This window comes from Myxocyprinus asiaticus, chromosome 33 (genome assembly GCF_019703515.2).
Source record: "Myxocyprinus asiaticus isolate MX2 ecotype Aquarium Trade chromosome 33, UBuf_Myxa_2, whole genome shotgun sequence".
In the NCBI taxonomy this organism is placed as follows: domain Eukaryota; kingdom Metazoa; phylum Chordata; class Actinopteri; order Cypriniformes; family Catostomidae; genus Myxocyprinus; species Myxocyprinus asiaticus.
In genome coordinates, this window is record NC_059376.1 from 28734672 (window position 1) to 28759316 (window position 24645).

At 42.3% G+C, this 24645-nt stretch overlaps 1 protein-coding gene across 1 annotated transcript in view; it reads left to right on the top strand.

Annotated features, from left to right (window-relative positions):
- LOC127424648 (nephrocystin-4-like) overlaps positions 1 to 24645 on the top strand; it is a 219713-nt gene that overhangs the window by 193270 nt on the left and 1798 nt on the right. The window contains exons 19-29 of the mRNA XM_051670006.1: positions 234 to 365; positions 1527 to 1741; positions 2982 to 3208; positions 8572 to 8761; positions 9592 to 9675; positions 15452 to 15611; positions 15749 to 15813; positions 16120 to 16205; positions 21053 to 21224; positions 22241 to 22420; positions 23348 to 23491. Of these exons, the coding sequence (XP_051525966.1) occupies positions 234 to 365; positions 1527 to 1741; positions 2982 to 3208; positions 8572 to 8761; positions 9592 to 9675; positions 15452 to 15611; positions 15749 to 15813; positions 16120 to 16205; positions 21053 to 21224; positions 22241 to 22420; positions 23348 to 23491 (1655 nt within the window). The remainder of the gene's footprint in view (positions 1 to 233; positions 366 to 1526; positions 1742 to 2981; positions 3209 to 8571; positions 8762 to 9591; positions 9676 to 15451; positions 15612 to 15748; positions 15814 to 16119; positions 16206 to 21052; positions 21225 to 22240; positions 22421 to 23347; positions 23492 to 24645) is intronic.

The following is a 24645-nucleotide window of genomic DNA, read 5'->3' on the forward strand; positions in this document are numbered from 1 at the left end:
AGAGAAAGCCAGCTGTGATCAGACAGCAACTTATGGAGCCAATTCAACACCTAGATCATGTAATTAGTCAGATTTTTAGGAACAAAGGAAAAAAGTTAAGAAACTGCACAAAGTCAGATTATGTGCACTTTGGAAAGCTCTTTGTTTGCATCAACATCAATTGGAATTGAATTTGACCAAACTAAAATGATTGGGATTGAGCTCAGTTAAATTTCGATTCTTCTGTTCAACAGGTGGCAGTGTATCAAGTACCCAGAGTTCCTTGACTCTTCCTGCAGCGCACTCCCATGTGGTCCAACCCAGTGATGCCCCTCAGGGTTTTGCAGGAGGAAGCGTCTCTGCTTTTACAGTCCTCAAGCTTAATGGTGAGGCACTTCCTCTATCTAAAGCACCAGAGCTTGACTTCATATCCCCTGAACTTAAGAACTGTGCAATTCTAGAGCTCTGGAGAATTTATGAAAGTACATAATGTGGGATTTGCTGATAATTCCTGATGTAGTGGATTATATATATATATATATATATATATATATATATATATATATATATATATATATATATATATATATATAATTTTCCCCATCTCTCTCTCATTGCTTAATTTTAATGACAGTGTTGCTAATTAGTCCTATTGTTCTGATCAACAAATACAACAGAGGATCACAGTATTATGATAGTATAGTATGCAAAAGTCTTCTGGGAAGTGTCAGTTTTTAGTACGTGAAAATTAGTATTTTCATTGTGTTAAGAATTGCATTCCAACACATTTCGGAATGCAGCAACGCGGGAAATCAATTTGTGTAGCTAGAAGCGTTTGTATGTTCTATAGAGTATGTTTCGTGCCTTACTGTGCTCTTGATTGTAATGTGTGTGACCGTGGCACCATCCATTGTGGTTTATCTGTCCACTGAAGAGCAGGCTGTATGTGACTGTCAAACATCACTGCCACAATGTCATGTAATGTAAAGATAGCTGAGACACAGCCAGTGAAAAATAACACAGTTGCTCCCACATGTCTTTGGGCCATGAGTGGGCTGTTACAGGAGGGGTGTGTGTATGTTAGTCTGATGAGATGGAGGTAAAAAGAGTGCTTCAACATCCTCTTATTCATCACTGAGAGGCTCTTTTGTCTCCATCGCACTATAGATCTCTCTCTCTCTCTCTCTGTCTCTCTCTCTCTCTCTCTCTCAGTAGGTTGGACTACAATGGGAATTTAGGTTTAGAAAAAAAAACACTGGCAGGCTCCTTTTGATCCTGTGTCTTTTGATCCTCTGAAGTTCTCTCTTCAGTGGCGTTAAATCATAGGATTATGTTAGTTGTTATGTTGAATCGCATTGAAGTATGGATTGGAGCAGGTATATCTGAAAGCGGGTCTCATTGGGTGGGAGGGATAACTGGAAAAGACGAAGATACCAGGCCAAATGGAGGTTGAAAAGTGGGCCCTAGTGTAAGCGAAGAGTGAGAGAGCATGTGTGTCTTGTAGGGCAAAAGATGTCGTTGTTTATGCGTGTATATGCGTGTTGCAGCAAGCATTGCCAGACGAGCCCAGCGATTGCCAGAAATCGACAGCGAGCTGGCCAGACTGCTACAAAGCACCATGAGGGAAGTTGGCGGAGCCATACTGCATAAGCAGGGCGAAACGGACGAAGTGCACCAGAGGAAGATTGATAGAATGGCAGCTGTCCGTCAGCTTGAGGAACGGAAGACCCCGCCTCCTTTTCAGGACAACACAAACATCACGGTGAGAGAGAAGGGGAGAGCAAGACACTTTTTATTGAATGGTATTGAATAGCTGTCTCTCTCAGCATGGGCTCAGAGCTGTTTTCTACTGCTGTGTGCCATGTGATCCTGACATTCTCTCTGAAGTCGATATTAAAAACATGAGCTTCATTTTGACTGCAAACAGGAAACAGCTGAAACTGAGCTGCATTATTCACCATGCCCTTTCACTCTGAGAGAATGATGAAATTGAACCTAAATTCGTTCTTTCTTTTCAGTCCTGCCAGATTTCAGGCACATCAGTTTTATTAGTTTATGTGTCTTTCTGGTGCAGTTGCAGTATGTGAAATCCGACCTACAAAGGAAAATCAGAGTTAAGCCTGGTTTATACTTGGAAGAAACTTTTTTCTCTTGGGCAAACAAACGCACGCTCGGCGAAGGAAGCTGCTGTTTATACTTAAGCGTGGCGTCGTTTTAAAATTAGTTCATTTAGGGTGATGCCATGGTGTTTAACGTACTGTTCCAGCCACAAGTAAAGCCAATAATGCAGGTTGTTCTCTCTGTGGACTGCCGCTTTTAGTGCCGTGTCGCTTCTTTGCTTTATTTAACTTGTCATGACCCCTTCCACTTCTCCAATCTCTCTCTACTCATTTGTCACGGCCGCACTGTCTTTGTAAAGTTTGTGTTGCAAATCATGTAAAAAAGTATACTTCTGCACAACCTCTGAGGGATGAGCTTCAAAGTTATCCATTTTTTAAAGACAGTACCCTAGGTAACAACTCCTCAGCTGGCACACGTGATTGTAAATAAAAAACGTCATGTCCAAACCACACCCACGATTAGTTTTAACCAATCATCAATGCTCTTCGACCAGCCAGAGTTCTCCTAGGTCAAGAATTTCAGAGATGTGCGCGAACAGGATAAATATCACCAAACGAACAGACTGGCAGAACATAAACGTCACTTCATTTCGTCATCATTTGTAGGCAAACTAAGTGAAACCTGTTCGCCCTGTAAATATAAATTATCCTTAACTGTGCCAACATTTGAAACTGATGTTTTACTTGGTTTTAGGGTGTATTTTGTAATTCCTGTAATTTTCACCCTCTGTTTACTTTGAATCTAAACATAGTTGAGCCAAACCCATCACAGGACAGATCGCAACTCAATTTTGACAAAATGTGTAATTACTGCATTTTGCCTTTGCACAGAAGACCAATGTACCAGTGAATTTCTGTAAATAATTATTTATTTTTCTCCAGAGGCATAAGGCAGAGCGTGTGCAGTATTCCCGTGACCTGCGAGTGATTGAGGCCTATCGTGAGCGCTCTAAAGCACGAGAGATCACCAACATGCTCTCTCAGGCCATTACTACCTCACACACTCTCTACGCCACACTAGGAACTACTGAGTTCTTTGAATTTGTGCTCAAGAATCCATTCAACATTGCTCAGACAGTCACCATTGAATGTGATAATTCAGAGCTCAGGTAAGATATTAGGCTTGGTAAAACACTACACTTTATTTCACAACCTTTTGTTCATATTTCCCACTACACTTTATGCAAGTTTTTTTGTCTGTCCACACTGAGTAAAAAACTGCTGTGTGACATGACTATATCAGAAGATATCTAATGTTTAATGTACAGTTATGAGAAGCAGGATTTTGCACCAATGAGATTTCACAGTGGGACGGGCTACCCAGTATGACACCACACAATCAAGCGATCATTTCTTGCTTGCCATGGCTATAGCAGGTTGGAAAATATGGGGCCATTGTTGACAAACCAACTAAAATACAAAATGCCTGCCTTACTAAAAATAATGTACATTATTTTTTACAGTTCTACACTGGTGGAGGTTGAAGAGAGTCCCCTATTTACTATGTAAAGCACTTTGAGTGTATTGTCAGAAAAGCGCTATATAAGTGTAACATTCATTCATTTAAACATTTTAAAGGAATATTCTGGATTCAATACAAGTTAAGCTCAATTAACCGCATTTATGGCATAATAGTGATTATCACAAAAAATAATTTTTGACTTGCCCCTCCTTTTCTTTAAAAAAAGTTGAAATCTGGTAACAGTGAGGCACTTTCAATAGAAGTGAATGGGGCCAATCCGTAAACATTCAAATTCTCACTGTTTCAAAAGTATAGCCACAAGACATAAACTATGTGTGTTAACATGATTTAAGTGTGATAAAATCACTTACTAACCTTTTCTGTGTAAAGTTATATTCAATTTTACATCTTCATTGCCATGACGATGTAATGGCAACAAATCCTAAAACCCTAAAACCCGAAAAATTATGTTAGAAACAACTTTACAGCTCAAATAATACACTAGTTTTAACAGAACAAATAATGTTAGTGCTTTTATAAAACTATAAGCTTCTCATTTCTGCCTTTAAAACCTCCAAAAATTGGACCCATTTACTTCCGTTATAAGTGCCTCACTGTAGCCTTGTTTTTTTTTGTTTTTGTTTTTTGTTTTTTTGTGGTAATCAATAATGGCACAAATGCTGTCGATTGAGCTTAACTTGTATTGAACCCGGAATATTCCTTTAAAATATTATTTTGGGGGTAATGCCCCCAAAATAATGCAGAAAAAAAAGGACAGGCCGTTTTGGGAAAGAGATTTGGGGAATGGGATAAGGCCACATTGCAGGTCAGTCTCACCCAAGAGAGCATCACAGATACTTTATCAAGTTCATGTATTACCATTATGCCACGCACCCGGTAAAATAGCATACGTATTTTAAAGCACTTTTAAAGAACCTTAAATAGATAACCCAAAATTGAAAATTCTGTCATCATTTACTCACCCTCATGCCATCCCAGATGTGTATGACTTTCTTTCTTCAGCAGAACAGAAACGAAGATATTTAGAAAAATGTATCAGCTCTGTAGTTCCATACAATGCAAGTGAAAGGTGATCAGACCTTTGTAGCTCCAAAATCACATAAAGGAAACATAAAAGTAATCCATATGACTCCAGTGTTTAAACCCATATCTTCAGAAGCAATATGATAGGTGTGGGTGAGAAACTGTACAATATGTACAGTAAGTCCTTTTTTACTCTAAATCTCCACTTTAACTTTAACTTTTAGATGTGAAAGTGGAGATTGATATTAAAAAAGGACTTAAATATTGATCTGTTTCTCACTCACTCCTATTATATCGCTTCTGAAGATATGGATTTAGCCACTGGATTCTTATGGATTACTTCTATGATTCCTTTATTTGATTTTTGGAGCTACAAAGGTCTGATCACCTTTCACTTGCATTTTATGGACCTACAGAGCTAAGATGTTCTTCTAAAAACCTTTGTTTTCTGCAGAAGAAAGAAAGACATCTGGGATGGCATGAGGGTGAGTAAATGATGAGAGAATTTTCATTTTTGTGTGAACTGTCCCTTTAATTACAAATGTCATGTCACAATCCCTACCCCCACCTCCCTCGCTCCACACTCCTATCGCTTTCACAGCTGTCCTGTATAATAAATGCAAAAAGCCATTTAAAAGCAATAATAAAAGAACTCCAAATACAGAATGACAAAACTATACAAGAATTAAAGTGTAGATCAAAGTTTAAGTCACATTAGTAGCCATGTGTGAAATGAGCATCTGAGGGAATGAGTTTCCTCAGCAGGGCATATAAGGGGCCAAGAGCCTCCTCAGGGGCGTATGAGCACAACACTGAATAAATAATCAATTCCCCTTTTCAAGCTTATTATAATTGCAGTGAAATATTAAATATATTCTCCCTTCCAGATTTCCTCTAAAGCTGTAGACACACAATCCAGGAATAACACACAAAATATGAGTTTTCGGAGTCCATACACACTCCATCTTGACAAACAAAAGCTGAGAGAGATGTTGAGAGGGCGTGGTGGAATAATTGATGCTATTAACACCCCTGCATGGACTCAACTTTAGAGAATTAGGGAAGAGATTAGCAGTGCAAACTCCAGATACACACAAACTGTGCTTTAGAAATCTATATTTCCTGGAGAAAGCTATCTGTTAGCATTTCCATTTATTCCAATGGTAGTTGCTCAGCTGGCAGAGGATCCGCTCGAAGTATGTGATTTGTAATCTGCTATCATTGCTCATGAAACCACAGAACTAATTTTTGAGCCAATCACCTTAACTGTAAATGCCATGTGATCTGTGGAAAAATGTTGTCATGACAACGCTGATTGGCTGATGGGAGCAAAAGAATGTGCACACTTCCAAACCCTTCACTAGAGACTACCCTGAGCTGTGACATAAAAGACAGCAGATAGGGAGAAAAGTCCTGCATTTCATGCTTTTAAAAGCCCTCCAAAAAATTGGGCCCTGGCAAAACATCTACTACAATATTCTGAAATATTTGACATTAATGTTTTACTTGCAAAAAATTGTCAAAATACACAGCTACTTTTGAATGGCCCTGTTGAGTGTTCCTGATCATGGGTTCAGTTTCCAGGTAACACTTATACTAAAATGGATAGCTTAAATGCACTGCAAGTCGCTTTTGATAAAAGTCTCTGCTAAACGCTTGAATGTAAATGGCTCTCAATAGAGAAATAACTTTTGGCTCCAGATCATGTAGTTACAGCATCTCTCAGCCAAAACTTGACCACTGGTTTTAGGACAACATACAGTCTAGCTATTCTCACCCCTCAGAAGATAAATATTCTCTGCCATCTCTATCTGTGTAGTATGTATGTTTGCATGGCAAATGTCTTCTCAGCTTACTTTGAATAAACTACTGAATAAAACCTAAGCTCATTCAGATCTGTCATGGAGGTAACCACCTGCCTGCCTCTGAGCCAGAAGCAGTGTGTGTATGTGTATATGTGTGTTACCTCTGTGAGTCAGTTCAAACCTCTTTGATATGTCTGCACAGTGCTGTGGCAAGAAAAACAAATACCTGAGATCTTCAGTTTGCATTTGTATGTTTGCATTGAATCTGAAGCTTCTTTCTTTCAGTGCAAAGGATACTGTATGTCAGGTCTGTGTTTGTATTGCTGATGTATGCCACAAAGCCCACCTTATTAAGTCACCTTATCTATCTCTCTTGCTCTCTCTCTTTCTTCCTTTTACTGAAGATATAGTTTCTCACCTGTAGTTGCACATTATATATAGACAAGCCAACCTGAAGGAGCTGCAGGTTAAAGGATATGCCAACTTTCACCAAAGCGGCCCCATTCTTTCAGCCTTATTCACTTAATCCTCATAGGTCAGGTCCTGTATAGCACATGATTTGTTTTCCTTATCCTAAAGCTGTTTTTTAGTCATACCTTTTATTCTTTTTTTGGGTGAACTAATCCTTTAAAGTCAGCATGAAATCAAAATTGATTCAATTTTTAAAATGCATGTTATTGGTTTTACAGTGAATGATTCATTCTTGCATATTTGTTTTTTTATATATATAAAAAATTGACCTTGTAATCTTTAAAATTAAATTACTTGCTCTTCCACTGATATGACTGACTCTCTGCTGACGTTTGTGAGACCACTCAGCAGTTAAGCCAATAGTCAAATATTTTAAGTCATTTTTAACACTACCCCTTCAAGTGCCTGTCATGTACACAAACCTGCCATCGAAGCAGCAAACGCAGAGATGGTGAAGAGGTGTACTTTCCAAAAACCGTTCCCTACCCCAAACGGCCTTGTTTGCCGGCCCACTGGCTTTAATTTTTTTAATGTCAAAGTAGAAATAATGGTGAATTTGCAGATGTCTTCGATGCATTTTATGCCAGAATGTTTCCGTAAGTGATCACTTCAATTGATAAAATTTTTATTACTATTTTGAAACAAGCAAAACACAGCAAAAGGTTTAAGGTTATGGGTTGGTGTAGAGTGTCTGTGGTACTCTAAATAAACACAGTAAACATGCTGCAGTGATGCCCCACACTGTATGTTAGTATACAATAAAGGGTGCAAATAGCATCTAACACTAAGATGCAAAGAAGATGTTTTCGTTGCTGTTTACACTTAGGAGAAATAGCATCCATCACTATTTACACCTAGTGTAGATAGCTTCTGCCTTTAAATATACATGATTGGACTTTAAGAATACTCTATTAATGTTTTGTACAATCAACTATTAAATATGGTGATCAAAGCAGTGATTGGCTTCTGAGGGTATGCAGCTCAAAAGTGAATTTTTTACTGCATACAGTAATTGACCTACTCCAGTAAAAATAGCATTTGAGCTTATTCTGATTTATCTTGTTTTTCGAAGTATCTCTTTTTTTCTTGTCATTTATTATGGTGAAAGTGAAGGTGTGCCTCTATCTCACTATAGCCCAATAACATTTTGATTTTTTTTTTCTTTCTCTGTTTTGCATAACTCTGTTAAAAGAGCTCCTTACATGCGTGCATATTTATGAGAGGAAGGAAAACTGTTTTTTTTTTTTTTTTCATGTAAGAGTGCTTCACTTCGTGCCTCCTGCCTGGCTCTCTGTTATTAAAAAGTGAATGTGATCGAATTTTATGAGACTTGGTTTCACATCTAAAGGAGTGAGAATTTATGGAGAATGTTCCCTTCTCGAGCATGGAGGTGCAGCCTTTGATGTTTAAAATGCCCTTTTCCATCATATATTTGTGCATGAAATTCTTCTCTATGAAACAGAAAGTAATATTTCATACCCACTGTGTGTTATCTTTAAGCCATACCCTCCCTGGAGTTTTAGTTCTGTGAGGGCTTATGCTCGACTGCATCACGCATACTCAAATACTCTCTTTATCAATGCCAGTGAAATACTGTTGGCAAGCCAGAGAAGGTCCTCAAGCTGTTCTTTTCTTTTTCTCTGTCTCTCTCCCTCCCTCTTTTTTAACTCCCTCTCTCTTTATCACTCAGTGTAATCGTGAAGACTGAGGAGTGGAGATATTTTAAAGAGTTAACAAAGACGCTGACTCCTCTTGAGGAGGAGATGTTTCATCTGAAGGAGGGCACGCTGACTCCACAGGTTTACCTGCGTCCGAAAGAAAGCATCCACATCCCCTTCAAGTTCCAGACCTTCATCTGTGGCCACACCCTCCCCCCTCAGGTAAATCTAGAACCCTATTTACTTCAAGGATTAACATCCATATCGGGTGATCCGATCACAGTTTGTAAGGTGAGACAGATCGCTTTTTACACCTGGTAGTAACACGTGTCTCAAAAATGTTTCCTGTGATCACACAAAAGGAGTCATTACTGTAGGCAGAATGAGCCTCAGTCACCATTCACATATTGGATGGAAAATGCAAGGTGACTGAGGCTGTAATTCTGCCTAACTTCTCCTTTTGTGTTCCACGGGAACAACATAAGGGTGAGTAAATGATGACAGAATTTTCATTTTTGCGTTAACTATCCCTTTACTACCAAGTGTAAACTGGATCTTTAGGACATCTCACTCAGATACACCCAAATGAATTCTCATCAGTACTTGGCTCACAAACAAAAAGTCCCAGATCTGTTGGCTGAACTGCTTATGCTGGAAAATAACATCAGGAAAAAATGTGGACTATTTAATTGTCTCTGTGTTTTGTACTGTAGTTCAATTCAACCATGAACGATGTGTCATCACTGAGAAACTGCATTTGTTTCGTGCACTGATGAGACTTGAATTAGTTCACATGTTTCTGGTTTAATTGTATTTTGGTTTGCTTATAGTCTGTAGTATTACAGATGCACCCACAAGTGAAGGAGGGAGGTTAAAATGCCTCAAAGCATCGACAATAATGAAATGGATTAAAAACAGCCACATCCAGACGGTCTGAACAGACGTGTCTAAACAATGTTTTCCCATCCCTTTATGACTTTATTGCATTTTGATTGTTCTCTGTCTCACTGAATAGTGCACTGTACATGAATCACTCTCTTTTAATAATGCAGGGTACAAAAAGCTTAAAGATTTCAAGAAGTCCACAGATGGCTGAGAAACATTTGTCCAATACAATTCAAGCCAAATCCATCAAGGTAAGAACTTTCAATGTACTGCTGAGCACACACACGGCTTCCTCATTGCCGACCCCCTAGTTAGCCTAAGCCTAGAAACGGCCCTGGGTTTGAGGCGAGTTTGTGTGTTTGGATGTGCGTGTGTGTAAACTGTTAACCAAAGCTCTATGTGTGGTGATTTGCTGTTTCATGGCATTGTGGCTCATTGTGCTTCCAGGCTATTGCTGCTATATGTAGCCAAGGGAGACTGACGGTGACGTCTAGCAGTACTGCTGACACACACATACACACAATTCCCATATCATTTTTAGGTCATTTGGGGTCAAGCATTGCTGTGTACTAACTGACATCACCTCCAGAGAAGTGTCAATGGGTTGTCTTGGGCTGTGAATCTGAAAGCTAGCTCAACTTTATCTCACATATGAGAGAGGTTATGCACTAAGACTGCAGATGACTTCATATTGCAGTACATACTGTCAGTGTGGTTCATTCAGTGTGACTGATCTCCGATAGCTCTGTCATTTATTGGTAGACCTTGACCTTGAATTTCAAAGAAAGCAGGGGTGCTAAAAAGACTCTGAATTTACATGATGGTTTATGCTTGTTGCTGTTTAAATGTTGGTTCAGTTTGTAAAAACAAGCAAAAATCTGTTTACACTAATACACTCTCAATGGAAGTCTATAGGGCAAGGAAATGCACCAGGACAAACGTTAAAATGCACATAGTGATAAAAGTGAAAAGCCTCATCTGTGTAAAGATTTATTATAACTTTCAACTCTTGTCATGATGATGTAAAGCTGATAAACCCTGTAACTTTCACTTGATGCACACAAGAATCCCAAAAAGGAATGTTTACATAGAGAAAAATGTACATCTTAAATAACGTCATGGTTACTTTCGTAACCTCCGTTCCCTGATGGAGGGAACGAGACGTTGTGTCGATGTAGTGACACTAGGGGTCACTCTTGGGAGCCCCAAACACCTCTGCTTTTTTTAAAAAAGGCCAATGGGAATTGGCGAGTGGAATTTGCATGCCACTCCCCCTGGTCCCGGCCATTTCAGTGGGTAGTTCAGCGTTGTGGCAAGAGGGACACAATGTCTCGTTCCCACCATCAGGGAACGGAGGTTACGAAAGTAATCAACTATCTGAACTGTGTTACGTGAACTGGTGGTGCGAGACGGGCAGACCACTGTGTGCCTCATAGCCAGCGCACCAGGCTGTTACGTAACCTCCCCCAACGCTCTTATGAGCGTCGAACGGTCCTTCAGGAACAAGTCGACTGCCCAACAACAGGGACAGGCTAGCCCAGCCGAGGCCTGTTTTCCTCTCTTTTCTCCCCAAAAAGAGTGGAATTTGTTAACCGACTGGGAGCCATAAGTGTCTGCGTCAGGGGGTGTCCCTCCCAAGGGGAAGACACCGCGGAGGCCACACTCCGCCCAAAAAGAGGGGGGGTATTTTGAGTGGAATACGACACATGGTTTTCCCGAGTCTTGTCGGAAGTATGTCATGTGGAGAGGTCCCATGGTAGGTCCTACCCAAACAGGGAAGGAGTTGCTACAAAGCATGGTGACCGGGGGCAGAGGGGCCTCTGCCCAAGGAAGACGCAGTTTACCGACAGGGAAATGATTTTGCGGAAGATATCACATAGGGTCGCCTTCGGGGAACCAGCACATGTGGAGCACCTACCTCAGTACAGGGGCTTATTAGCACACGTACTGGGCCGGCAGCGAGTTTCTCGGCAAACTCAACTGCCAGAGGTCTAAGGAGGAAAGTCATCCAGGGATCACAGTCTGTGAACACGACTGGGAGTCAAGAGCGCACGTCTTCACCTCAAGGGAGGGGAAAGGCGCTATGCGCAAGTGGTACACCCGGCCAGCTGTCCTGGAACTTACCTGCTCGTGCCTGCCAATACACGGGACGAGACCGGCTCAACCCGGAGATTGTTGAACCTCGCAAAGGTGTTGGGTTGCTCTGCAGATGTCTGCCAAAGAGGCGCCACTGGCCAGGGCCCAGGAGGCCACCACAGTCTTGGTAGAGCAGGCTCATACCCCTGCAGGGGGTGGCACATCCTGAGCCTGATATGCCGTTGCGATGGCGTCAATGACCCAGTGGGCGATCCTCTGTTTGGAGACAGCGCTTCCTTTCCGCTGTCCACCAAAGCAGACAAAGAGCTGCTCGGAGCTTCTAAAGCTCTGCGTGTGATCCAAATAGATACGTAAAGCTCGCACCGGACACAGCAACACCAAGGCTGGGTCTGCCTCCTCCTGGGGCAGCGCTTGTAGGTTCACCACCTGATCCTTAAAAGGGGTCATGGGAACCTTGGGCACATAGCCCGGTCGGGGTCTCAGGATCACGTGAGAGTAACCCGGACCGAACTCCAGGCACGATTTGCTGACAGAGAACGCCTGCAGGTCCCCTACCCTCTTGATGGAAGTGAGCGCAGTCAGGAGGGCAGTCTCCTGTCACGAGGAGCGTGAGATCCGAGAACCATGTCTGTGTGGGCCAGTAGGGTGCTACTAGGACAATCTGCTCCTCGTCCTCCCTGACCTTTCAAGCAGGCTCACTGGGGGAAACGTGTATTAGCGTAGTCCAGGGGGCCAGCTGTGTGCCAGTGCATCTATACCGAGGGGTGCCTCGGTCAGGGCGTACCAAAGCAGGCAGTGGGAGGATTCCCAGGAAGCAAACAAGTCAAACTGTGCTTGACCGAATCGACTCCAAATCAGCTGGACCACCTGGGGGTGGAGCCTCCACTCTCCCCTGAGGGTAACCTGTCGTGACAGCGCGTCAACTGCGGTGTTAAGGTTGCCCGGGATGTGAGTGGCTTGTAGTGACTTGAGGCGCTGCTGACTCAAGAGGAGCAGGCGGCAGGCGAGTTGTGACATGCAATGGGAGTGTAGACCGCCTTGATGGTTGATGTACACTACCGTCGCTGTGTTGTCCATCTGGACCAACACGTGCTTGCCCTGGATCAACGGCCGGAACCTCTGCAGGGCGAGCAGTACTGCCAACAACTCTAGGCAGTTGATGTGCCAACGCAGCTGCAGGCCAGTCCAGGAGCCGGCGGCTGTGTGCCCGTTGCATACGGCGCCCCAGCCCGTCTTGGAGGCGTCTGTTGTAACCATGACACGCCTGGAGACCTGCTCTAGGGGAACCCCTGCCCGTAGAAATGCAAGGTCAGTTCAAGGACTGAAGAGGTGGCGACAGATCGGCGTGATGCCACGCGATGTGTCCCGCGGTGCCATACCCATCTCGGGACTCGAGTCTGAAGCTAGTGCTGAAGCGGTCTCATATGCATCAACCTGAGCGGTGTGGCTGCCGCTGAGGATGCCATATGCCCCAGGAGCCTCTGAAAAAGTTTCAGTGGAACCGCTGTCCTCCATCTGAACGCCTTCAGACAGTTCAGCACCGACTGTGTGTGCTCGTTCATGAGGCGCGCTGTCATCGAGACTGAGTCCAACTCCGAGAAAAGAGATGCTCTGAACTGGGGAAAGCTTGCTCTTTTCCCAGTTGACCCGAAGCCCCAGTCAGATGAGGTGCCAGAGCATGAGGTCCCTGTGTGCGCACAGCAACTCTCGAGAGTGAGCTAGGATTAGCCAGTCATCGAGATAGTTGAGGATGCAGATGCCCACTTCCCTTAGTGGGGCAAGGGCTGCCTCTGCGACCTTCGTGAAGATGCGAGGGGACAAGGACAGGCCGGAGGGGAGGACCTTGTACTGGTACGCCTGGCCTTTGAAGGCAAACCGCAGGAAGGGTCTGTGTCGAGGTAAGACCGAGATGTGGAAGTACGCGTCCTTCATGTCAACCAGCGCGAACCAATCTTGATGCCGGATGCTCACTAGAATGCGTTTTTGCGTCAGCATCTTGAACGGGAGTCTGTGCAAAGCCCAGTTCAGTACTCGCAGGTCCAGAATTGGTCGCAACCCACCACCTTTCTTCGGTACGATGAAGGGTTGTAGAACCCTTTCTTCATTTCGGCTGGAAGGACAGGCTCTATCACGCCCTTGCGCAGAAGGGTCGCGATCTCCGCATGCAAGGTAGCACTGTTCTTGCCCTTCACCGAGGCGGGCACCTGGCGAACTGAATCACGTAACCGAGTCGGATGGTTCGGGTCAGCCATCGTGACGGGTTGGAAAGTGCGAGCCACGCGCCCAAACTCCGGGCGAGGGGGACAAAGGGAATGATCATGTCGGATGTACCGGCGGGTGGGGTCTTGCAGTGGGGCGGAGCTCGAGGTGCCACGTCGAGGGGAATCGAGCCCCGTGGCCGTGCCGAGTCCAGGGACATCGAAGCACTTACCTGGCTCCTGCCACCCACCATAAGATTGGCCGAGGAGGGGATAGGAGGAATCTCATCCCCGTAGTCCAACGGAAGCAATCCCGTGTGGGCGTGTTTGTGCCACAGCTGGGCGCACAGGGGTGGGGGGTCCGCCGTTGGAGTGCCATACCTGCAAAAGAAGCCTCTGCGTCCGACTGGACGAGCCTGCTCTCCGATGCTGCGCTCGATAACTCATCGTCTTCCCGGGCTCCGAACAAGAGGTCGAACTCGCCCTGAGACGAGCCGGCAGTCTCGTCCGAGCGCCCGACTGGGGCAAGCAAGCGTGCTGGGGAATGGGAGGTCTCTGGGGGATTCCCAGCGGAGGTGGTCCCATTGATGTCCCCAAATCACCCCCAGTGCTAACCGGCACAGCCTCATACCCGTAGGTAGAAGGACCGAGGTGGGGTGCCGCTGGGGTGGCTTGCTTTCTTACGAATGCAAGCCGCGACCGCAGTGTTGCCATGGTCATGTTCTCGCAATGAGGACAAGACCCATCCATGAACGATGTCTCCACGTGGGCAGCGCCCAGACACACAAGATAGCGATCGTGGCCGTCAGAAGAGGAGAGATAATGACCGCAACCAGGAATAACACACAAACGGAAAGGCATCTTTAAAAATATGTTCTGTGTGTACCGCTCTTTTAGAATGAAAATGTACTCTTTTTTGTTATTTTTTAGAATATACACTTTTGTTATTCTGCCGAAGTGCCCAGGGGCATTCTCTGCACGGGTGCAGAGGGGAAGAAGCTGCTGAAACGTGCCGTAAAATCCAGCAGATGAGGTGAATGAACTTGCGGATGAATTCAGTTTCAATGAATAGAACCGCTCGGCTCCGAAGAGAAAATCTGAATGAGTGGTTACATACCAGCTCCTTTTATATCCGTATGTCCAGGGGAGTGGCATGCAAATTCTACTCGCCAATTCCCACTGGCCTTTTTTTTTAAAAAGCAGAGGTGTTTGGGGCTCCCAAGAGTGACCCCTAGTGTCACTACATCGACACAACGTTGGGTGAGTGACAGATAGGGAACACATATTTCTGTGCAGAAGAATAAATAGAAACGTTTTTATTAATTTGATTAAATAGCCAAATTTTAACTTCTGATCCGTTGTAATTTCCGTTCCAAAAGCATCACTATACATGCATTTTGTTTTATTTATATATATATATATATATATATATATATATATATATATATATATATATATATATATATATATATATATATATTTTTTTTTTTTTTTTTTTTTTTTTACGAACTGTGAGACGAGTCAGTTACTGATACACTGTCTGTGGTATTTGGCAGCATGTCACCGATGCAGCTGATAGAGCTCAACTTGTTTTAATTTTTAATGAAATCAATATATTTAGTTTCTCCTGTAAGCTCTTTGAGGTTTGTAACTTTCAGGAAGCTTTTGAAATGTTTACATCCTGACTGTGAGATGTGTTGTGTAGCCTGTAACTGATCTGCTTGTCTAACAGGTGCAGTTCCGCGGGGAGGACGGAAAGCCTCTGGCGATCTGCCAGGTGAATGTTGAACCGATGCCACATGTGGTGGACCAGACCTTCCGTTTCTACCAGCCTGAACTCACCTTCCTAAAGAAAGCCATTCGCCTGCCTTCTGCCTGGGACAGCACAGCAGGTGAAGCTCATTACAAACATCTCCGCTGTTGCATACACAAATACATAAACGCACACACAAACACACTTCCGTGTCTGCTATTTGTCCTGAACTAAAGACCCCATTTGTGCTCTGTCTCCTTTTGTATTGGCTCACAGATGGTTCCGCCACCCTCCATGTACGCTGCAGCGACCCTAATGTCATCTGCCACACCACCACCTTGGTAAGTCACTTTATGAAAAAGCAGCCAGCCAATCGGACTGGAGATGAGTTATTAATTAGTGTCTGTGGTTTTGAGCTGACTCATGGTGCTGTCACTGAAAAGGCTACACACTCATTTTTCAAAAACGACCATTTTCAAGTGTAAACTTTCAAATCTTTGTGTACTTAGCTAAATGTTCAGTAACTTTTCCTGTCAGCAATTAAACAGTTAATCATTATATTTTTTTTGCATATTTTTAATGTGCATATTTTTTATTTCTTAATTAAATTTTTCTTGCTTTTTAAAATTAGCCTAACTTTTTTCTAGCCTCCTGGTGAACCACAGGATGTTTATCTAAAAGTACCAGGTCGTCCAAGTCCACAGATTAGGAAATTCTTCATCACCATTTTCACGTATGTACACCTTTTTTCACCTTTTCCCCCTTGTGTGTGTGTTCTACAGTTCAGTCTGCAGTTCTCCAAGAAGTGAGAACATGTTAAATAGATAATTTTCACTGTTCCAGCTGCAAAGAGGTGTGTGTGTGTATGTGTGTGTGTGTGTGTGTGTGTGTGTGCGGGTTTGGGTGGTTTATGAGGAAAATTTTTTTTTAGGTTACAAACTGGTAATTACAAGGTTATTATGCTATAAATGTGGTTTATGAGGACATTGCTAGTGTCCCCATAATTCAAATCGCCTAAAAAACATACTAAACAATGTTTTTTTGAAACTGTAAAGATGTAGAAAGTTTTTTGTGAGGGTTAGGTTCAGGGGGAGGGTTAGGGGATAGAATCTATAGTTCGTACAGTATAAAAATCATTTGTCTATGGAGAGTCCTAATAAGGATAGCCGCACCAACATGTGTGGGTGTGTGTGTGTGTGTGTGTGTGTGTGTGTGTGTGTGAACCTGTGTGATTTTGCATGTGTGTGAAAGCCTGGTCCTTGATTAATCCCTTCATGTGTGATTAATGACATTTGCTTAATCGGGATGTCTCATTTACTGTCTGATTGCATCAGATCATAATATTCATTTATTCATCAAAATCTGCGACATCTCTGAGTTCATAATCAGTGAACATGAATAAAAACACAATTTCAGTACCTGCGAGATCATTTAGCTCTCTCTGGAACTACAGCCGGCAAGAGTGACAGCAATCATGAAGCAACACAAATCAATTACAGGCAAAGTTTTCACTTGTGTTGTTATGCTTGTATTTTAACATTAAGGTGGGAATTCAGAAAGAATGTATTGTTCATGATGATAGCGCCGTCTATTTACATCATTTGCACTGCACATTCAATGTAAATCAAATAATGGCGCAAACACACTATTTGCATGACGCAGTTCACAATCTTGCAGGTCACTTGAGTGCTAGGTTGTGGAGGATGCAGTAGACTATTGGGCTCTGTTACATTTTACTAGGACTATACTGCATCACTCTACCACTGTGATCCAGGCACCTGATTCCACTCTTTAAAATGCCAAAAATACACTTGACTACACCTTTTGTCTGAATATATGCCTGGTTAAAACACTCTTCTCAATCATTCGATTCATTTAATGAAGTACTGCTCCCATGATCCATAGAAAATGAACATAAATATCTATTTTAAATTTTACTTTTTATTTACTGTCTGCTTTCCATGGACTTAAATATTGCCCTAAATTGCCCCAGACAAACAGCATTCTATAATAAGCCAAAAGACTGACAATGACTCAATTTATACCAGACCCGGCTCCAGCAATTTGTAGTAAGGTGGGCCATGTAAAATTCCTGTTGGCCCTTGTGGCGGGGGGTGGGGGGGGGGGGGGGCTTTACATACATACATCCTTAAACTTAACTTTCAAACTTGAAGCTTTTAAAAATATTGGCCAGGCTTTCTCAAGCTCTATAACAGATTTTGTAACAATTTAGTAACTGTAGATTTTATCACAACAGGTGCAGCTCCGAGACTGTGCATTGAACTATTGATATCACTATATCACTATAATATTTATAACATTAGCTTTCTACTTGTTTTAGAAAATTCGGTCACAATCTCATCTATGTCCAGTTAATGTGTTACTGATTTTTCATGAGCTAAAAGTACAAGATTTTTTTTCTTCTTGTGAAGCATTGTGCAGCGAAATGGTGTCAAAATTCTGGAGTGGAGAATGAGCTCTCACATGAAGCAGTAGAAACGCCCATGACCAGGGCAGACACATACAGTTTATGAAGACCTGGAAATGCATCTTTGTATTCCTGCAATAGTTTGCAAACAGCCGAACAGTCAGCATCAGTTGGAAGCTTTTTGGTCAGCATTGGTCTGGCAACAAGAATTTCACTATGCAGCTCACTTTTTGCAACCCCTTCAAGACTACAGAATGGCTCAAGCAGCTGAATGTCAAGAAATTTTTGGGATTTTGGCATCAAACATGAGAGGGCTTGCATCTGCTCTAAATTCTTTGTGGAAAACCTGTTTTCCATCTCTGATACATCTGTATCAACAATGTTTAACATCTGTTGCCTTAGAGCTTCAGTGGAACATTCAGAGCCTGACTGCCCTTCTTGCCCTTTAGGTGATAAAATGACAGAGTCAGCATAGAAAGGATTAATAGTCCTTAGACGTTTTGGTGAGGGCTCATCAGTAGACATGCCAGTGCAGTACTGCTGCAATTGACTGCATTTTCTCAGTGCACTAAGAGATACCTGCAGTACTTCAGCTGCACTGCACAAATCAACATGGTGAGACTGTAGGATGGCATTGGCTGATTTCAAAATGGCAAGAAGATGAATCAGAAATTTGCCAACTTCAAAAAAATGGCATCGCTTCAGCTGAGAGAGAAGCCCAGAAGCTTCTTTTGCAAGGTCAACCAAGGCATTGTCATCATCGGAAACCTTGGAAAGAATATCAAGAATGACTTCCTCATTCTCCACAACATTTGGTAACTTCAAAATGACTTGTCCAGCGGATTTCTAACAACCTCTTGAGAAATGGGCAACTGTACCTCTGACAGACAAAATTATGCCTGAAAAAAGAGTACAGGGAGCCTGACAAGTCAAAGAATCTTTTGGCACAAAGTTCACTTTGAATTGCATGTATGATGGAGAGGTGAAGCTGGTGGTTATAGCAGTGGATGTAGGGGATATGCCTGCCCAACCTTTTGTGCAATAAAGCCTGAACACCACCTCGCACCCCACTCATCACTGATGCTCCATCATAACACTGGCTCATTATATTGTCAGAACTGAATCCTGTATGAGACAAGTGTCTTAATATTTTGGTGGTGATGTAATCTGCATCAAGCTGCTGTAGTTCTAACAAGCCAATGAGATGTTCCTCTGCCACACCATTGCACACAAAGCAGATTACAACAGACAAATTTTCGATGTTGCACCGATCCCTTGTGCCATCACTTTTTAAACAGAATGCAGCTGAATCAGCAATGTCATATTTCTGTTAAATTCTTTTCAGAAACATGGATGCCAAAATTTAAATCACTTCATTCTGGATGGTTTTGGATGTGTACTTTGCATTTTCTGGGATACTTGACGTGATGTCAGCAAGGTATTTATATTTTTCCAACATGTATTTAAACAGCTTGGCAAAAAGGCCCGCAGCTATGCAATCCTCCTCATTGTCAAATGTTTCCCGATCTCCACATAGTGGAAGCTCATTGACTGCTAAAAATTTCACAACACCTGCCACGCTTTTTATGTAATATCGATTCTTTTCTATCTGTTGCGGGACGAGTAAACATGCTACGGTCTCCCCTGACACCTGCCCACGCAGTTGAGGCTTGTAAATGAGCCTGGCTACAAGCATGATTTTGAAGACCGTGGTCGCGTTCTAATGCTGATTTCCAGTTTCTAAAACCAGTAGAAACGAAAGTATCCTTCTCGGAGAAAGCAACACCAAATACTCGACATGGAAAACAAAAGCATGCCTTGTGCTCTACAGAATATTCAAGCCACGGTCATGACTGATACTAAGCGGCCAAAAACATCTCTCCCTCCCTCCGAGAAGAGTTCAGGAGTATGATTTCAGAGCCGGCTGATGAGGATTTGCCTTGTTTAAATCATTTGGGACAAAATTGCTGCCTTTTTGTGTAGGTGTAATTGTGTTTTTGACACACCTTCATTCAACATGCCGTTGAATTTGACCCAACTATTTCTCCGACCTCGTTGCCGCAATTGGAAGAGGTGGTAGCTGCGTCCTGGTGAGCTGCGTCCTGGCTTTTCTTTTGTCCTTTCGGAATAAGAAATCTGTGCATGTTGTGCTTTGTTTAATGTACAAGTGTTTAGTAATATGTTCACTGTTAAAACGACAGTATCGTTATTAATATTGCTTTGTCATTCATGTTTGTTAATGGCAAAGGTAGCGAGGTGAATGAGGCTAAGGCTATTATTTCAAAAGCCTACACTTAAAAAAAAAAGAAAAAAAGAAAATCTGGAGCTGAATTGAACATCGCACCAATTTTTGGATAGGTTGTTATGGGTGGTGGGGCCAGGGTGGGCCAAGCTCCTGATTGGGTACCCCCCCCCCCCCCCATTTTATTGCCTGGTTAAACTTGCATTGTTAAGACACTGAAATACCACACAAAACGGAGCACAACTGTTTATTGAATTTGTCCCTAAAACGTTTTTGCTTTCTTATACCTCCTTTTTTTTCTTGCAAAAATTAAAATTATATTTTGTTGTGTCAACAGTACAAATACATTGAAATCCACTCTTAAGTAGTGAGCTCTTAATACACAGCAGACAAACTCAAAACCAATGCCCTTTCTGAGCAATTATTATAAACAGGGAATCAATCAGCTTTATTTTTTTGCAACAACAGCTGCATTTAAGGACACCTGAACATTCAAGGATGGCACAAATGTTCTCCAAACTTTGTCCCATGAGCTTGAACCCCCTCAGGCAGGGTGAAGAGCTCAACCACAAAGTCCTTCATTTGTAATACAATCAAACTCCAGAGACCCAGTAGGCAGAATAATAAAGAATGACATCAACATCTCTAAACTTCCTGCAGGGACATGACTGCCTGCTGGCTCATGAGATGCTCTTAAAGAATGGGTAAATGGATTAATTTAAAAACGGTGACATTTTGTGTCTCTCTTAACATCTCTCTTTTGAAGATTTGAGATATGTCTCTCTCTCTGGGCACGTAAGACCATCAGGCCTGTCTTGCCACTGTGTCATTGTATGAAAAGAAAAAAGTGATTGTTCTTTTATGTGTGTGGGTTTTTTCACATGTCTCTATGTCAATCTCTCTATGGCAGTGACCCTTGGCTGACCTCCCCTGCACAGATCTGGCAGGTATACGTTCATTACCTGCAAAGGATGGACCTGAGCTGTGTGTGTGGCACTCTCAGTTGGCAGTCGTTGGTTTTGCACGGCACTCAAGCCATTCGCAGGGTCAAGTGCTACGCGTCACATCCCCTGGAGCTTCAGGTACACATAGCAGAGTCACAGAAAAAGCACACGGATCAGGGTAGCGAACCCTAATGGGGGATTATGTAGCCCTTTTCTTCCTTTGAGGTGTTTACACACCAGAGATTATGGTGCAGACCCACAAGCTTTTGATGTCAGCTTTTGAGTTTGGTTCGAAATGGGAATAGGGTATGGTTCATGTGAATTTGGATACAGTTTGTAATTGGTATGAAAGCAGTCCAGACTAACTTGCGCAAGTGAACTGCCATACTGACACATACTGTACGTACTGGGGTTCGGAACCAAATCTTTCAATGTGATAAGAGACTTACAAGAGGAGGGTGTTGGAAGCTTGGAAACTCTGGTTCCAACCAAGCAATCGAATCAAGTGTGAAAAATACTTAGAGGAAAAATTCTGAAAAATAAATGAGATAATAAGCAAATCACAGCATGGAGTCAACACTTTCAATACTAAATGCAATTAAAATGGTGTGAATGTACATATTTATATACGAATGAGGCCAAGTAAATTGAGAGGTTGAAAACAATAAAGCCCTTCTGGTTGAAACAATATCTTTAACTTCCAGTGTTCAGTATACCTCAGCAAAGCAAGCAGGGCTTTAATGTGAATTCATACAGAAATGAAAGGAGAGTAATGGAACATGTGGATTATATTAGTGTCATAAATCTTGAAATGTGTATTTCCTGTTATTCTAATTATGCAAGCTGAGCAAATACAGCAGCTCCCTTGTCAACTAAGCACTGTGTGCAAATAGCTACCTTACTCTTGGTTTAATTGGCTATGTGCTAATGTTGCATAGCAAAAGCCGAGAAAAGAAGATGAAGCAATGTAGCTAGACATTATGAGCTTCAGGTGCAGTTTAAAGAGTCCTAGTCAAGGTCTGCATAGAGTAACAAATTGTTTCCTGACTGGAAGTTGTTTTTAGATACCTTTTCTTTCTGTGGGTATTTGTACTTCCTCTGATTGATGCCAAAAGCTCTACGAGTGTAAAAAATATTTTGTATTGGTGCTGCAGGTGGATCCAAGTGAGGTTTTTGCTCTGCCTGCTCAGGGAGTGCAGGATGTCCGTGTGGGCGTGAGGGCTCTGCGCCCTGGAAGCCGCTTCTTTTACCTCAACGTAGTCGATGTGGACATACGGCAGCTAGTCGCCTCCTGGCTGCTCTGCATCACATGTCGGCAGCCTGTAATCTCCAAGGTGAGGAAGCAAAATAAATGCATAAATAAGGAGTAGCACATCACTTTCCTCAGTACTGAGTGCTGTGCACATTTGCTATGTTCTAAAACATAGTAAGCTGCCTCATTGTCTACTGTCTACATAGGCAGTAACTTCATTAACGGTCACTCACGATTGCCACCCAAATAGCACTTATTACATAAGAAGCACATGAGAGAATGATTTCAGTAAAGTTTGGCATCAGAAGATGTTGCTAAGCGCTCTAATAAGCACAAATGAAATGCTTAACTCACAGAAATATTACCTGAAATTGTCCAATTTTAATTAGATTTAATTAGAACATTTTATCTATACTTTTGATTTCTGAATGAAATATAAATAAAATTGGACATTTTCTTTTGACCATCTTGAATGAAAGTTTTCCCTGAGCTCATCACAGTACATTGCAGGATTGCCTTATCTACAGTGGAGGTTATGTGTGATGCTGCCTTTGGTCAAAAGGTTGTTCAAAAAGCAAAATTTTGCTGCTTACGGTTGGAGACTACCCCACTGGTAGTGCACCTATAATGCCTTACAATTCTGTCTATTGAATGTAGTTAGCTCAACTGGTTTAGAAACTTGTTGTCATGTAGTAATGACTGAGATGTACCATAAAACCATATCAGCCATAAAACCACTTGCCTAATATTGTGTAGGTCCCCCTCATCCTGTCAAAACAGCACCAATCTGCATCTCAGAATAGCATTCTGAGATGATATACTTCTTACCACAATTGTATAGAGCGGTTATCTGAGTTACCGTAGACTTTGTCAGTTTGAACCAGTCTGGCCATTCTCCGTTGACCTCTCTCATCAACAAGGCATTTCCGTCCACAGAACTGCTGCTCAATGGATGTTTTTTGTTTTTGGCAGTGACTTAAACCTGACATATGTGGTTTAATCTCCCCAGGCATTTGAAATCAAAGTTCCTGTAGATGGAGGGAGGGGCAGCAACAAGAAAATCAATTTCACGAACCCCTACTCATCCTCTAGAGTATTCAAACTGCACACAGACCACCCAGATCTGCTTCAGTTTAAAGAGGAACGATTTCAGGTAAGAAACCTCAAACTCTCAAACTTTCATCAAGAGGCATGGTTTTACCAAACTACTGCTCTGAACTGTGAAAACATTTTTCATTGAACATTGAAGGAGAACAACATTTTAAAAGCCCTGAAGACCAAATAGCTATCTAGAGCCCAGAGGAGAAAATTCATGACATGCCTCTGTCTAGGAATCAATTACTCTCTGTTTAAACTGTCATTCTTAGACATGTTTCACAGTATGTGAAGTTCAATGTACACTGGAGCACTCACTTTGTGCCTTGGCCCCTCGTATTGCTCGTCCCTTGGGGAAACCATAAAGCTGCAGTCCAAATAAAGTAGAGAGAAAGAGATTCTCACTTTCAGACTGCAAATGTCAATATCTGTCACCGTAAGGAGAGGGAATGATTCGTGTAGGTCTTACAGCTCTACATTAGACTTCAATTAAAAGCTATTAATTGATTAGGTGATCAATATGCATCTGCTGGCTATTACTCCAGATGGAGACAAAGAACATAAGTTAGCCACAGGGACAGAATATCTCAGATATATAACTGTGACTATGGGGGTCACAAAGTAATTTTTCTTGATCATCATTTTGCCCAGAAACGGTGTAAAACAGGATGGGGTAAAATGTTAATTTCATCATTCAGTGCCCTCATTGATCGCTCTATGGTTTAGTGAGTCTCGCATGATGGCTTACAGCCCATATCTGGGCAATAAATAGCAGAACAATGTGAAATATGCAACTGACAGTATTGAACACAACAGATTAATGATACCTCAGCATCAAATAAAAACGGTGAAGCTCATAAAGAAAGGAAACAGCCTGTTCCATTTTCTTGGTAGTCAACACTGCTTCAATTATCTTCTCTTGCAATGGATTTATGAGGTCTATATTTTTGAGAAATGTGGATAGAGATGTTGTTTTTTTTCCCTTTGAAAAATAACAGCTATGTCATCGTAAAATAGGCGCAGAGCCAAAAAACAAAGGAAGGATCGATACGTCTGTGCTTTTGAGGAGATTATGAACTAAATCCTCAACTGTGGTCCATATGTCTTAGTCAGCCATTAGAGACAATGTATAAAGACAAAGATAGAGCCATTTCTCTCGTCTCCCTCTATACACTGGAGTGCAACCACTTTCTGTTGCAAGAGAGCACTTAG